Genomic DNA, 15,632 nt, shown 5'->3' on the forward strand with positions numbered 1-15,632 from the left:
GGCCGGGAGGGAGCGCCGCCTCGCCACTGCGCAGGAGCGGGGGAAGGCCGGCGCAAGCGCCTAGGGCGGGCGGGGGAGGAGCGGCGGCGCCTCTTTCGCGCAGGCGCGGAGGCGAGGCGGGAAAAGTCGGGGCGGGAACCAACAACCGAGCTCGCGCCTAACCGTCGGCGCGACGCGAGCCCGGCGCTGATTGGCTGATGGGGGTTTGGGGAGGGGCGGGGCGGGGCCCGGCCACGCCTGCCCTCTCCCCAGCCTGTGACCTTTGACCCACCTGGTGCCAGGCTCCGCACTATGTCCGCCCCTCCTCCCACGAGCCTGGCCTGGTCTTGGACCTGCACCCCACGCCCACTGACATGACCCTGTGGCCTTGACCCCGCCCCCTCACCACCCCCTGGGACCCTGACTGGACCCAGTGCCCCCCATGCCCTCTGACGTGATCCCCCCGGCCCTGAACCGGAGACCCTGGCTTGACCTCGTGACCTAACCCCACCACCCTCCATGCCCCCTGGCCCCCACCTCCCACTCTCACCCCCTTCTCTAGCCTCCGTTACCACCCGACACCCCCATGAGCCCCAGCCCCCAGCCCAGGGCCCCTGGCCCTCTTCCCCACCCCCTCCGCAAGGCCCGGAGATCCCGGGATCCCTGCTGATCCTGTGCACGGAGGCCGTCGGCGCGGGGCAGCGTGGTAAGCGGTGCAGATCCAGGCTGGAGGGAGGTGTTGGGGGCCTGGGCTGGGCTGGGCTGGGGCGGGAGGGTATTGCTTTTTGGCAGCGTCTCCCAAAGGAAATGGCGAGGGGTTGGGAGGTGGGGAGGGGACACGATGCTAAAGGGGTCCTGAATGTGGTGCTCTGCCCCAGGGCCTGGGGCACGCACACATGCATATTGCACACGCACATGTGCAAGCAGGACCCAGGAGACTGGGATACTCGCTCATGTGCACTCACTGCCCCCCCTCCTTCAACCCAACCCGCCTCCATACAAACACCCAGGACCCAGGTATCCAGGATACACAACCACACACGCGCACAAGTAGGACAAAGGAGTCTGGGATACTCGCACACTCATAGGCCCTCACTGTCCTCTCCTCCAGCTCACCTGCTCCTACGTACACACAGAAGACCTAGGTATCCAGTACACACGCACACGCACACACACACACACACACACACACACGAGTGCAAGCAGGACCCAGGCATCTGGGATACTCGCACACTAATGTGTGCTCACTGCCCCCCCACCACAGAAGACACAATTATCCAGGATACACACACACACACACACACACACACACACACACACACACGATGCAGACATCTGGGATATACTCATACATGGACACAGGACTCAGGTGTCTGGAATACACACACACAGGACCCAGGTATCTCTCTCTCGCTCACACACACACTCGCGCATGCACGCACGCATGCATGCATGCATGGTTGCACAAACAGGACCCAGGCACCCAGAACCCCCCCCCCCCGAGGAGTGAGACATTCAGGATATACACACAAAGGCACACAGAGGACCTGGGTGTCTGGGATACACACATACAGAAGACCCAGGCATCCTAGACACAAACACACACACCTTGGGTATCCAGGATACACACGCGTGCACACTCACAGGACCCAGGCGTCCTAGATACACACATGCATGTATGCACGCACGCACACTGAATAAAGGTGTCTGGGATCCCCCCCCCCCCCACGCACATATGCATGCATAGGACCTGGGTATCTGGGGTACACACACACTCATACATGCTTACCCCTCGTACTCACACCAACATATACAGAACCCAGGTGTCAAGATGGACACGTGCAGAAGATCCAGGTGTCCAGCATATGTGTGCATACACATACGCACAACCCAAATGTCCAGCGTATATCATACATGCGTGCGTGTGCACACACACACTCTAGGCATCCAGGGGATATATCCATCTGTGAACACATACACGCACACACAATCCAGGGGACACACACATACCTCCCCCCAGGTGTCCAGGACACACACACACACACACACACCCTGGGGCAGCTGGAGGCTAAAGCAGGCCTGCGGGTGGCTCCTCCCCAGAGCAGACAGGGCCGTGGGGGGGGAGGGCGCTCTCTGGGCCTTGATGGGCAGCGGGAGGCCCTGGGTTCCCAGTAATTAGCAGCAATTACAATGGGACCTAAGGAACTGACCCTGGGCTGCAACACAGGGGGCCAGAGCCTGGCCCAGGGGGGATTGTGCCCCAGTGCACCACGGGAAAGCCTTGTGTGCCCACGCACCCCTCCCCACCCCCTTAGAGAAGGGAAAGTGAAGTACTGCTCTGGCCATGTTGGGCAAATTAATTTGCCTTATCTAGGCTGTTTGCCAGCAGCCTGCATAGTGCCCCCCACTCTCAACAAGCAGCCCCCTGCCCCCCCAACCCTGCCGGTGCCCCTCACTCCTAACCTACAGCCCCCTGCCCCCATCCATCTGTGCTGGTGCCCCCCACTCCCAACCCGCAGCCTCCTGCCCCCCATCCATCTGTGCTGGTGCCCCCCACTCCCGAACCGCAGCCCCCTGACCCCCACCCAGCTGTACCGGTGCCCCTCACTCCTGACCTGCAGCCCCCTGACCCCCACCCAGCTGTGCTGGTGCCCCCCACTCCCGGCCCGCAGCCCCCTACTCCCCATCCAGCTGTGCCGGTGCCCCTTACTCCTGACCCACAGCCCCCTACTCCACATCCAGCTGTGCCAGTGCCCCTCCTGCCCCCCACCCAGCTGTGCCGGTGCCCCCCACTCCTGACCCGCAGCCCCCTGACCCCCACCCAGCTGTGCCAGTGCCCCTCACTCCTGACCCACAGCCCCCTGACCCCCACCCAGCTGTGCCAGTGGCCCTCACTCCTGCCCGCAGCCCCCTGCCCCCTATCCATCTGCTGGTGCCCCCCACTCCCGACCCGCAGCCCCCTGCCCCCCATCCAGCTGTGCTGGTGCCCCTTACTCCCGACCTGCAGCCCCCTGCCCCCCATCCAGCTGTGCCAGTGCCCCTCACTCCTGCTTGCAGCCCCCTGCCCCCTATCCATCTGTACCGGTGCCCCTCACTCCCGACTCACAACCCACAGTCCCCCTGCCCCCCCCCTTGTTGGTGTCCCTCACACCCTACCCACAGCCCCCTGCCTCCACTTGCTGGCTTCCCTCAGCAATGGCTGGTGTGGGGGGCGCTGACTCTGGAGCTGCCACCCTACCTTCTCCCCTACCTGGATGCGGGTGGGGGTTGCTAATGGCAGACAGAGCCCTGCTGCCCCAGCCCTGCAGGTGCCCTGGCCTGGGGCTAAAGCTGCCCCCATCTAACCCCCAGGGCAGCACTGCACTGCACAACACCTGTGCTGAGCACCAGTCCATGGGGACCCCTCTGGGTTTATCCCCTGGCTTCCCTCTTCTGGATCCTTGCGGGTTTGGGGGACAGGGTGTGACACCTGGTGCCCCTTACTGCCTCCTCAGTGATGGGGGGAGGGCAGCTTCTGGCTTCCCCACCCCCATGAGAACAATGCCCCCCCCCTGCAGCTTGGTGGGGGAGGGGAGGAGGGAAAAGGGTCCCTGTCCCTTTAAGACCGCCAGGGCAGGGCGCAGGGAGCAGATGGCACGGGGGCCTCCTTTGTGTGGCTGCATAAAGGGGGGGGCGCCCCTTTCCCCCAGGCCTCCCCACCAGGGCCTGGACCACGTGACCCCCCATGCAGCCTAGGGCCTGGGGGCACTGGGGGGTGTGGGCAGCTATCAAAGCCTGGCTAGAAAAGCAGGCGTGTGGATGCGTGTGAGGGGGGTATGGCTCAGTGCTGGGCCCTGTGTTTGGGGGCGTGGGATGGCATGACGGGGGAGTGCAGTTGCAGGCGTGTGCATGTGTGTGTGTGCATATGTGTGCATGTGTGTCCCAGACGCCTAGCTTCCCTGTGCCTGTCTGGCTGCAGGGGTGCTGCTGTGTGTGCAAACGTGTACGTGACCCCAGTCTGCCCCTCCCCCTCCAGGCAGCCCAGCTGCTCAGGGGCCCTGGGGCAGCCCTGGGGCCTTTCATCTCAGGCAGGACAGGGTGGGTTGTGGCCAGGGCTGGGGACAGCACCACAGGGTGCGGTCCCCCACCCCCAGCACACTCCGAGCGCCACACATGCAAGCCCTGGCAGATGGGTGGATGCAGGTGTGCACATGCACTGCCACGCATGCACCTATGCAAATGCCTGCACATGCACGTGAGTGTGTGCATACAAAGACGTGAACATGCGTGCCCTCAGAGGTAGGCACATGCTTGCACATGTACATGCCCCCACATATGTGCGTGCAGAGACGCATACAAGTCAATGCACCTGCATACACACATCAATACATACACCAATGCACATGCACATGCCAGTGCACACAAGTATACACACATTTCTCTGTGTGCATACACACACAAACAGGTACGTGTGTGTACATATGTGCCCTCACATGCTTGGCTACACACACAGACGCTTGCACATGAGCCAATGCCCTTACATGTGTGCATCCCCCCCACGCCCTCCCCCCGCAGCTGCGTCCCTGCACACGCCATGGCCTGGCTGGCTCGGCTCCTTTCCCCTGTGGGCAGGGGGGAGGGGGCAGGGCAGGCCCCATGGCTAAATTTAGGTGCCTGATTATAGCCTGGGGCTGGGAGAGCTGGGCACAGCCGGGCCCTGGAGCAGGCTGAGCCTGAGGGGAGCACCTGCGGCCTCAGAGTCTCCCCTGCAACCTCCCTGTGTGTATGAGCTCTCACACACCTTGAACCCAGGTGTCTGGGACACACACACACATACACAAACACAACCCAGATGTCCAGGATAGACACAAACACACGCACAAAACCCAGGTGTCCAGGACACAGACACACAGATACATACAGAATCCAGGCATCCAACACACACACCCAGCCCTAGCCCCCTCCCTGCCGGGGCCTGGCCCTGCCCCCTCACACACGTGCTCACACGCACGTACTCACCCCTGCCCCCTCCCCACCCCTCTGTGGGAAACTCCTCCCTCCACACTACCATTCACTACTGCCCCTGCGGGGGGGCAGGGAAGCCAAGGCAGGGCCCTCACCTCCCAGGCCCAGCAGAGGTGTGTGTGTGTGGGGGGGGGGCATTGCCATGGCAACAGGATGCAGGCTTGGCTCTCAGAGTCCCCAGCATCCCCCCATAGCATCCTGTGCCCTGGACCCCCCAACTCCCCGGTGCCCCCCTCCCCCCATCCTCCACCCATCAGCCCAGCCCCCCTCTTGGGCAGAGCAGATGTCTGCAGACAAAGGCACCCCTTTGTCGTCTGCGGGGGGTGGGGGGGGGTTGGAGCTGCAGGCAGGGGCAGGGAGGGAATGGCGGGAGGGATAAAGGGCTGGGGCTGGGTGGATGGATAGATGGAGGGGAAGTGGGGAAAGATGGATAGATCAACTGATAGAGTTATGGGGAAAGCAGGAGAGATAGATAAGTAGGTTGGTCAGTTGGTAGATAGATAGATAGATAGATAGATAGATAGATAGATAGATAGATAGATAGATAGATAGATAGATAGATAGATGAATGGAGGCTAGGTGAATAGAATAAGCAGAGATAGGTAGATAGATGGGAGGGAGGGAAATACAGATAAGTCAGTAGAGTTCTGGGGTGGGGTGGGGTGGGATGGATGGGGATGGATGTGGACAGACAGGAGTGTGAGGGATAGACAGATGGATTGATAGATGGGTGGATGGATGGAAAGAAAAAGGGGGTGGAGGGGTGGGGAGAGATGGATGGCTGTGTGGGTCTGTGGATATGCAGGATGGATGTGTACATGGAGAGAGGGTGCCTAGAGGAGGATGGATGGGGAGAAAAGGGGCTGGGGTGGATACAGGGAGAGAGGGAGGGGGATGCAGAGGGGTGGCTGGGAGAATAAGGGCACTGGGGCTGGCTAGGTGGGTGGAAGGTGTGGGGCTGGGCTAAGAAGAGGGAGCTGAGGGGCACGGCCGGACAGCCCAGGTCCCGAGCAGCCCCCTGCGGGGCGGGCAGGCTGCGGCCCCCAGCCGGGCCGGGCCGCACCCCCAGCAGCCCCGCACATCTGGCTGCAGCCCTGGGCCAGCTGTGCGGGCGGCGGAGCGCTCCAGCGGGCGGTGCTGCGGCCCGGCTGGAACTACTTTCCCCCCCCTCCTCCCCCCAACCACTGCCAGCAGCAGGCGACGCCGGCTGCCGCCTCATTGTGTGTGGGGCACCGAGGCGACCGCCGCTGCCCCCGCTGCCCTCCCCCTGGGCAGAGCCGGCCGCGTGCAGGGCCCTGGGCCAGACCCCCGCCTATTGCAGGGGCTTGATTCAGGAACCCAGGTGCCCGGGCCCTGCCCCCCTCAAGTAAAGGGGGACTTGGGGCAACTTTGTTGGGGGGGGGGGAGTTGAAGGTAGAGACCCCCCCCGCCCCATTATAGAGGCCCCCTCCCCCCGTTGGCTGGGGGGAGCTCAGCGTGCCAAGCGCCCCGCCCCCTCCAGTCGTGAGCTCACACGCGTGTGCCAGGCCGGGGCACGAGGGCGATGCCGTCCGTGATGGAGAAGCCCAGCCCGGCCTCTGGGATCCTGTCCCGCAGCCGGGCCAAGACGGCCCCCAACGGGCACCAGCCCCCGTCGGAGGACGAGGGCAGCGAGGATGAGCACTCGCACGGTGAGCACACGACGGTGGTGCAAGGAGGGGGGCACACGCGTGGCGGCGCGAGCTTGGGGATCCTGCTGGGGACAGGCATGGGGAGAGGGGGGCGTGCATGCGTGTGAGCAAGGTCATGCTTATCCTGCACATGTGTGTGTGTGTGCATGTGTGAGAGAGAGCAAGCTCATGCCTGGGGCATGTGTGTGTGAGCTCATGCCTGGGGGAGTGTGAGCTCAACTTGTGTGTGTGTGTGTGTGTGAGAGAGAGACACACACACACACACACACACACACAGAAAGTGAGCTCACGTCTGGGGTACACGGGTGCATGTGTAAGCTTATGCCTGGGGCAGGTTTGGGGAGTGTGAGCTCACACTTGGGATGTATGTATCTGTATGTGTATACTTTCACATCTGGAGCATGTGTGCATGTGTTTGAGAGTGTTCATACCTTGGACACATGTGCTTGGGAGCTTACATCGGGGGCATGTGTATGGGAGTGCATGCCTGGGACATGCTTGGGGGGTGTGAGCTCACCTGTGACGTGTGTGCATGTGTGTCTCACACACACACACACACACACACACACACAATCCATGCCTGGGCCCAGTGTGGGTGGGAGCTCACACCTGGGCCAAATGAGCGAGTGTGAGTTCATAGCTGGGACATAAGTGTGTGAGCTTACCCCTCAGGCATGGGAGTGCGTGTGAGCTCACACAGGACACATGTATGGGTGTGAGTGCCCAACTGGGATTTATGCACGGGTAAGCGTGTGTGTGTGCGAGAGAGAGAGATCATGCCTGGGACGCGTGCGTGTGTGTGTGTACATGCCTGGGACATGTACATAGGGGGCTGGGCCCAATGGGTGGGGCTGAGAATGGTGCTGGTCCCCCCCAGGCTGGGGGTAGAGGAGGGGGGTCCAGCACCCCTGGGGTAACTTGGGGGTCCAGCCAGGCCCAGATCCCCCTGCCCCCCCGGGCGAACAAAGAACCTAGGCGTCTGGGCCAGGCCCTGGCCGCTAGCCCTGGCCCCATTGTCCCCGGGCGCTCCCGCGTGCTGGCTCTGGCTTTGTTAGCCACCTCCTCCCCCCCTGCTTGGGAGGGAACCCAGGAGTCCAGGGAGGCCAGCCTCTCCTGCTGGGGGGGGGTGGGGGGGTGGCGCAGTGAGGGTCATGGCGGCTGGCTCTGGGGAGGAGCAGGCGCCTGGGGGGGCACAAAGGACCTGCGGGTTTCCCAAGGTGGGTATCCTCGCCAGCCTCATTAGCTTATCACCATGGCAACAGGGAGCACCCCCCCCTCCACCCCCGCCTGTCACAGCTGCTCAGCAGACAGCATCCTGCTGGAGTGGGGGGGGGGGGGAGGGCATCCGGTGGTACCCTGGTGCCCCCCCATAGGACATCTGCGACAGGATCAGGGGTGCTGAAGGTCAGAAGTGAGGGGCTCCAGCAGGGCACAGGGGTGGAGGGGGCTGCAGGTCAGGAGTGAGGGGCACTGACAGATCAGGCTAGGGTGGGGTAGAAATGCTGTGCCCCCCCCCTTTCCTATCTTCCTCCACCCCCAAACACTGCTGGGTCTAAGACTTCAAACCTGTGTCAAAATGCAGGCACCTCTGGGTGGCGCCAGTGGCTGGGTGTAACGGATGCAGCTGGCTCTGGGGTGGGGCCTCCCTGGCACACAGCGGCCTCTAGTGCTGCCATGGGGCACTGGGGCCTGCCCTGCCCCACCCCAGTCTTGTCTGCTGCTCCAGCTGATGGGGTGGGGGCCACAAGCCCAATCCCCTAGGTTCTGCCCGCTGCTTCTCACCTGCCCTTCTCCTTGCTTTGCAGACAGCATGATCCGGGTAGGTGCTGACTACCAGGCCGTGATCCCTGAATGCAAGCCAGGTAAGAGCCTTAGCCCCATCCCAGGCTGGACCTAAAAAGGTGTGGGGTGGGGGGACCAACACCTCCCTTAAGTCTATCCCAGCTCTGCCAACTGCTGTAACCCCCTCCCTGCTGGCTCTTGGCAGCTAGGCCATGCCCCTCCCCCATCCCAAGTGGATTGCCCATGAGGGGTTAGTTGAAGCCATGGGGGAGATGCATCAGGGTCCCCCAGCTTTGGAGTGAGGGGGCAGGGGCTGAAGATCCGGAGTAGGGGGCACCAGCATGGCTGGGAGTGCCAGGGGGCTGCAGGTCGGGAGTGAGGGGCATGGGCAGGGCAGGGGACTGTGGGGTATGAGTGAGGGGCAGTGGCAGGACTGGAGGGGGCACTATGCTGACCCATGTTCCACCCCCCTGCAGAGAGCCCCGCACGCTACAGCAACAAGGAGCTGAAGGGGATGCTGGTCTGGTCTCCCAACCACTGCGTGTCTGATGCCAAACGTGAGACGCCCTTCTACCCCCCCCTCCCCCCCCCCCCCCCGGGAGCCACAGCCCCTGCCTAGCCCAGCCCAGCCCAGCCCAGCCCCCCTCCCCATACAGAGGGGGCCAGGCCCTGGGGGGCATGGCAGGGAGTCCTGCACTGATATGTGTCTGCACTGGTGCCCCCCAACACATACACACAGGGCACCAGGGACGGCTCTGTCTGGGATGGGATATCCAGCTGTGCACCTCCACATGCACATGCAGCCTTTGTCACATGGGGTGCGTATTGAGGCCCACAAACACTCACACAAATGTACACCCACAGAACCCAGGTGCTAAGGACACACACGCACTGAACCAAGTGCCCAGGACAACCACAAGCCCCTATGGAAATAACTCGGGTGTGACACATGCACAGTCCGGCACACACACGGACAGGCAGACAGGCAGATCTGTATGCACAGAACCCAGGCATCTGGGACACATGCACAGAACCCAGGTGTCCAGGGCGGGAGGAGATGGGGGCAGGTGGGTGCAGCCCCGGCTCTCCCAGGCAGCGCAGTGCTGACGCCCGGTCTCTCATCCCCTCTAGTGGACAAATACATCGCCATGGCCAAGGACAAGCACGGCTACAACATTGAGCAGGTAGGGGCTAGGGGTGGGGGCAGGGCAACCCCTAGGTGTCACCCCATCTCCAGCCACCCCCACCTCATACCCCCCACCCCAAGGACCCCCTATACACCCCACCCCATCCTGTGCCCCCTCTCTGGGGACCAATGCCCCGCCACATGCCCTTGCTGTCTCCTCTCACCCCCTCCCCCTCCCCAGGCACTGGGCATGCTGCTATGGCACAAGCACGACGTGGAGAAGTCCCTGGCCGACCTGGCCAACTTCACGCCCTTCCCAGATGAGTGGACGGTGGAGGACAAGGTTCTGTTCGAGCAGGCCTTCAGCTTCCATGGCAAAAGCTTTGCCCGAATCCAGCAGATGGTATGTGCTGCCCACCCCTGCTGCACCTGCCAGGTGGTACAGGCTAAGAGCCCCCCCCCACCTGGCAGATGATACCTGCCACCAGCCCCTCCCCCACCATAGATAGTACATGCCACCAGCCCCCTCCCTTCCCAGATGGTACATGCCACTAGCTACCCCCTCCCACCTAACAGATGGTATGTGCTGCAGCTGCCAGATGCACCCCACCCTACCTGAGGGCTGGCACTGGGTATCATCTTCACTTCACCCAGCAGATGGTTTGTGCCACCTTGTACCCACCCCTACTACCTAGCAGATGGTCTGTACCACTGAGCTCCCTCTCCCCTGGCCATATCTAACTGATGATGCATGCAACCATATACCCCCCATATATAGCAAATGGTATGTGCCACCACGTCCCCACCCCATACCTGGCAGATGGTATGTGCCACTGGCCATTTCCCTACCAACAGATGGTAGTGGCACCAGCGTGACCAGCCCCCCCCCCCATACCTAGCAGATGTACCACTACCTGCCCCAACAGATGGTATGTGCCACCCCACCGCCCCGGATAGCCAGCATATGGTGCATTCCATAGTATGACCCTCCCCGACCTGCCTTGCCCCAGTCAGTATCTGGCAGATGGGACAGGCCATGTATCTAGCAGATGGTATGTACTGCTGGGTCCCCCGTCTTTATCTAAGAGATTATACATGCCATTTTGTGCCCCCCCCAATCAGCAGATGGCCACCATGCTGCCCCCCCCATCCAGCAGATGGTGTGTACCCCATGCCCCCGACCTGCAGCCAGTAGATGGCGAGTGATGCTGCACCGCCCCCGCCCCCCTGAAAGACACCATGTGGTATGTGCCATTGTGCCTCCTTCCACACCCCACCCACTGGCACCTGCCAACCCCCTCAGCATCTAGCACATGGCATGTGCCACTGGGGCCCCCTGGCATCTACTACAAAGTGTGGGCCCTTGTACCACCCCACAGCTAGCAGGTAGTACATGCCATGGTGCCCCCCTGGATGTCCAGCAGGTGGAACATGCCCCACTCCTCAGCCACTAATTGATGGTACCTGCCTATCCCCAACACACCCCTCAGATCCAGGAAGTACATGCTCCCTCGCATGGTATATGCCCCCCCTTTAACCAGCAGAGATGGTATGTACCACTACCATGCCCACCTGGCAGGTAGCACAAGCCACCCCCCACTGTTGGAGATGGTACGTGCTATCAGCAAGTACCAGTGGGCAGATGATACATGCCCCCTGCCCTGCCCCAGAGGGTGAGTGGTACATGCCCATTCCCACCCACTGCAGTCAGCCTATGGTATTTGCCACCGTTTTCCCCTCTCTGCCCCCCTGCCCGGCAGAAAATGTCATGGAGATACCCCCAGGGGTACTTGGAACAGTCCTAAGGGGTACACGTGGGTGGGCGGGGGGCAGAGTGCTGCCACCCTCCCCCTGCGCCACCGCCTCTCAAGAGCAGGGTTGGGGGGAAGGGCAGCTGTGCCCCTCTGCTCTGTGGGCTGCACCCCACAGAGCAGAGGCTGTCAGGGGGAGGTGAACCTCTCACATGGTAGCCACCGCTGCCATCCACCACCCAGCACTGCCACTGGCGCCCATCACCCCCTGCAAGCAAGCTTCCTGTCCGGTCGCTGCCACCAGAAGGGTACAGTTCTTAAAAATCATTGAAAACCCCTGCTCCAGCCCATAGTGAGTGTGCCTCCCCCCCCAGCCAGCAGGTGGCACAGGCCAATGACACCCCCACCCAGTAGGTGGCACAGACCATCACTTCCTCAGACATCAAATGGTGTAGGCCAGTGGCACCCCCCCCAGGCCAGCAGGTGGTACAGCCCAACTCCCTCCCTCCTCCCAGGCTGCAGGTGGCACAGGCCAACTCTCCTCTCCCTCCAGCTACTAGGTAACAAAGACCATCATTCCCCCCCATCAGGTGGCACAGGCCAACGCCTCCCCTCGCACCCAACACATGGAACAGGCCCAATATCACCTCTCCCACTCCAGCCAGCAGGTGGCACAGACCAACCTCCCCCTCCACAGCCAATAGATGGCACAGGCCAGTGTCACCCCCCCCCCCCAGACATCAGGTGGCACAGACCAACCCACCTTAGCCAGCAGGTGGCACAGGTCAGTGCCTTTCCCCTGCCCCACGAACAGATGGTACAAGCCAACAGATGGCGCAGGCCAACATGATACCCCCTGCAGCTAGCAGGTGGTACTGGCCAGCAACACCCCTCCCTGCCCACCTGCCCCACCCCCCAGCTCCACCTCCTGGCCTCACCCCTAGCCCAACTCCACCCCCTGCCCCTAACTCCGCCCCAGCCCCACCCTGACACCTGGGTGCTGGCGATGCCCTGCAGCTGCCGGACAAGCTGATCCCCAGCCTGGTGAAGTACTACTACTCGTGGAAGAAGACGCGGAGCCGCACCAGCGTCATGGACCGCCAGGCACGGCGCCTGCTCAGCAAGAAGGAGCGCGATGACAGGTGGGGGCTCCCCGTGGGGAACTGGGGTCTGGGGCCTCTTACGACAGGTGTGGAGGCTCCTTGGGGTCTCGGGGCACCCAAGGGGGTCTCCTGGGGGCCCCTCTGGGGTACAGCAGGGCCAGGGTCTGGCTGCCCCTAACCCCTGTGCCCCGCCCCCCCCAGCAATGACGAGATGGAGGAGGGCCGGGCCACCAGCGAGGGCGAGTTCGATGTAGGGGACCCCAAGAAGGAGGTGAGGAGATGGGGGGCAGGGGTTGGGGGTCACAAGTCTTTGGGGGCAGGGCTGTGGGGGTATCCTGGGGGGAGGCAGGGGTCACAGGGAGGAGGCTGTGGGGGGTTTGGGGAGTCCTGGGTGATGTCAGAGGGGGTGGGAGTCACTGTGGACAAGGCTTTGAGGAGCAGAGCGGGCGCTTATGGGGGGCAGGTAGGGGGTCTCTCGGGGTGGGTGTCATTGGCAGGGGGGCAGGGCTCATGGGGAAAGGCTGTGGGGGCCACTGCATGTTGGGGATCCCTGGGTGGGTGGGTGGGGGGTGTGGAGCAGGCCCAGCCCGCCCCGCTGACCCCATGCTCCCTGCCCTACCCCAGCAGGGCTGTGGAAAGGCCCCAGGCCGGGCGGGGCCAGGGGCAGGGCTGGGGGCGGGGCCAGGGCGCCGGGACCCCGCCCCCTCGCAGTACCGGCATCACGGGCTGAGGCAGCGGCGCCGCCCACCCCGTGGCATGTACCTGAGCCCCGAGGCCCTGGCTGGCGTCTCGGCCAACCCTGACCTCGGCACCCTGGCGCTGCGCCAACTCGACGCTCAGCTCATCGCCCTCAAGCGCCAGGTAACTGCCCTGACCTCTGACCCAGCCCCCGCAACCACCCAGGGAATGAGACACCCTGACCTCTGGCCCCATGACAGGGCACCCCTAATCTTGGTGGGGCACCCCCATCCCCTGGCCCTAGGAGCTGTGTCACCCCGACCTCGGGCCCTTTCACCAGGGCGCTCCAACCCGCGCCCCCTCCACAAGGATAAGATCATCCCTGAATACAACTCCTCTCCTCCCCTGCCAGCCTTCTGCACCCCAACCTCGGAGGACTAGTGCCTCCCACTGGACCCCTCACCCTACAGATACCCTGGGGCCTCGTGACCCCTGACCCCTAGTGTCCGATGACCCCAGTCATTCCCCTGACAGCCCACTCTTGCTCTCTGATCTCAGTTACTGGCCCCCCAAAGCCCTGATAGCGCCACGGCACCTTCACTCTGGCCTTTGACCCCTGACCTCTGCTCCCCCTGCCAGGTCCAGTGCATCAAGCAGATCAACAGCAGCCTCAAGCAGGTGCTGGACGGCGGCATCGACAAGCTGCGGCCCCCGGAGGTGAGAGGGGCGGGGGGCACGGAGGCGGGGCTGGGGGGGGGGCTGAGGAGCCTGATCCTGCCCCGGCTGACTCAACCCCCCGCCCAACAGGGCAACAGCAAGGTCAACGCGCGCTGGACCACGGATGAGCAGCTGCTGGCCGTGCAGGGTGAGTGTGAGGACTGGGGGGTGGGGCTGGGCCCAGACCCCCCAGGCCTGACCCCCCCCCCCCGTGCCTCCCCAGCCATCCGGCGCTATGGCAAGGACTTCCAGGCCGTGGCCGGCGTCATCGGCAACAAGACGCTGGCCCAGGTCAAGACCTTCTTTGTCAGCTACCGGCGCCGCTTCAGCCTGGACGACGTACTCCATGAGTGGGAGGCTGAGCGGGGGGGGGCCGGAGCGCCCCAGCCGGCCCCCCGCCCCCCGCCTGAGCCAGGCAGCAGCGAGGAGGACGATGAGGTAGGATCACCTCCCCCTCCCCCCACGAGCCAGACAGGGCTTCTCACTCCCCCACACCCCCATGCCCTCGACTCCTGACCTGCAGGCCCCTGCCCATCTAGGCCCACCATGCCCCTCACTCCTGACCTGTGGACCCTGCCCCGGTGCCCTTCACTCCCACCCTACAGCCCCCAGAGCCTGCTGGTGCCCTTCACTCCCACCCACAGCCCCCTGCCCCCCAGTCTCTTGCTCACCCTAACCTTGCCAGCACCCCTCACTCCCACCCCACAGCTTCTTTGGCCCTCTCAGTGCCCTTTAGTCCTGCCCTGCAGTTCCTTGTCCCCCCACTCAGTGCAGCGGCCCCCACTCGCCCAGCTGCCCCTCACTCCCTGCCCCCAGTGCCCCTATGTCCTGACCCACAGCCCCTTGACAGCGTCTCCCCCCCACAGGTGCAGATCACGGCCGTGTCCCGCTCGGCCCCACCCCCACCCGTGGCCCCGCCCGCCTCGCTGCGCCCACCGCCGCCCTCCACCGCTGCCCTGTCCCAGCCGCCCCCGCTGCTGCGCCCGCCGCTGCCCACAGCGCCCCCCCTGCACCGCCAGCCGCCCCCACTACAGCAGGGGCGGCCCCTCCAGCCCCGCCCTGCCCCCCACCAGCCCCCACCCCCCCTCATCCGCCCCGCCCCCTCCCGCCCCCACGCCCGTGGGCACCATGCCCCCGATGCGCCTTCCTGAGCTTGCTGGGGCGAGGGGCAGGAGCCCCCCACTGCTCCTGGCTGGGGGCACGGGGGCAGGACAGAGACAGCACAGGGGCAGGGCTTGGAGGTGCCCCCCAGGACAGGAGGGCGGGGCCACTTGCAGCCCTACCCCAGGAGCTGATGGGGTGGGGCTGCCCCCAGGGGGCGTGGGGGGTCAGGGCACAGGGGTTTTGAAAGGGGGTTTTCAATAAAGGTATTTTACTACATGCCTGGCAGCCTTGTCCCTGGCTGAGATGCGGCTGCTTCTGGGGGGACACCAGGGCCTGGGCGTAACAGGCTGCCTGGGGGCTGGGGCATGGCTGGGCGTAACAGGATGTGGCTGGCTCGGGGGTGGGGAGGGGTCACAGGGACCTTTCAACCCATGCTGATGCAGCTGGCTCTGGGGTGGGGTGGTGGGTTAGGGCTAGGGAGTGGGCATGGCTAGCACCCCTCACCCAGTGTTGATTTGCAGCTGGCTCTGGGAAGGACAAATGCAGCTGAGGGGGTGCGGTTCAGGGGCTGGGCATACAAGGCCCTGCACCCAGTACTGGGGTGCAGCTAGCCATGTGCCAGGAGCAGGGCAGAACAGATGCAGCTGGCTCTGGGGTGGAACAGGGCTGGGTAGAACAGTGGGGGAGGCAGGGGGTACCTGGCACAGAGGAGGCGGCG

General features: G+C 63.8%; 1 protein-coding gene across 4 annotated transcripts; it reads left to right on the top strand.

Annotated features, from left to right (window-relative positions):
- Nucleotides 1-128: 128 nt before the first annotated feature.
- Nucleotides 129-15,190, top strand: RCOR2 (REST corepressor 2). Of its 4 annotated transcripts, none has more exons than XM_059718489.1 (12): nt 129-685; nt 8,459-8,515; nt 8,912-8,992; nt 9,567-9,619; nt 9,803-9,964; nt 12,330-12,454; nt 12,617-12,686; nt 13,040-13,276; nt 13,733-13,810; nt 13,901-13,958; nt 14,034-14,248; nt 14,677-15,190. In XM_059718489.1, the coding sequence occupies exons 1-12, from the start codon at nt 499-501 to the stop codon at nt 14,959-14,961; spliced, it is 1,608 nt and encodes a 535-aa protein (XP_059574472.1). In that variant the 5' UTR covers nt 129-498; the 3' UTR covers nt 14,962-15,190. The 4 variants fall into 4 exon arrangements, with proteins under 4 accessions (XP_059574472.1, XP_059574473.1, XP_059574474.1 ...); XM_059718490.1 differs by having other exon boundaries at nt 13,043-13,276; XM_059718491.1 differs by lacking the exon at nt 129-685 and adding an exon at nt 5,995-6,653.
- Nucleotides 15,191-15,632: the final 442 nt, after the last annotated feature.

Source organism: Alligator mississippiensis, chromosome 15 (genome assembly GCF_030867095.1).
Source record: "Alligator mississippiensis isolate rAllMis1 chromosome 15, rAllMis1, whole genome shotgun sequence".
NCBI classification, from domain to species: Eukaryota; Metazoa; Chordata; order Crocodylia; family Alligatoridae; genus Alligator; species Alligator mississippiensis.

Bases quoted from the DNA above. Each gene is read 5' to 3' on its own strand.
- RCOR2 (XM_059718489.1), top strand. From the start codon at position 499: ATGCCCCCTGGCCCCCACCTCCCACTCTCACCCCCTTCTCTAGCCTCC. The intron at 686-8,458 runs GTAAGCGGTGCA...CTTGCTTTGCAG, and splicing joins CGTCGGCGCGGGGCAGCGTG to ACAGCATGATCCGGGTAGGT. The intron at 8,516-8,911 runs GTAAGAGCCTTA...ACCCCCCTGCAG, and splicing joins GATCCCTGAATGCAAGCCAG to AGAGCCCCGCACGCTACAGC.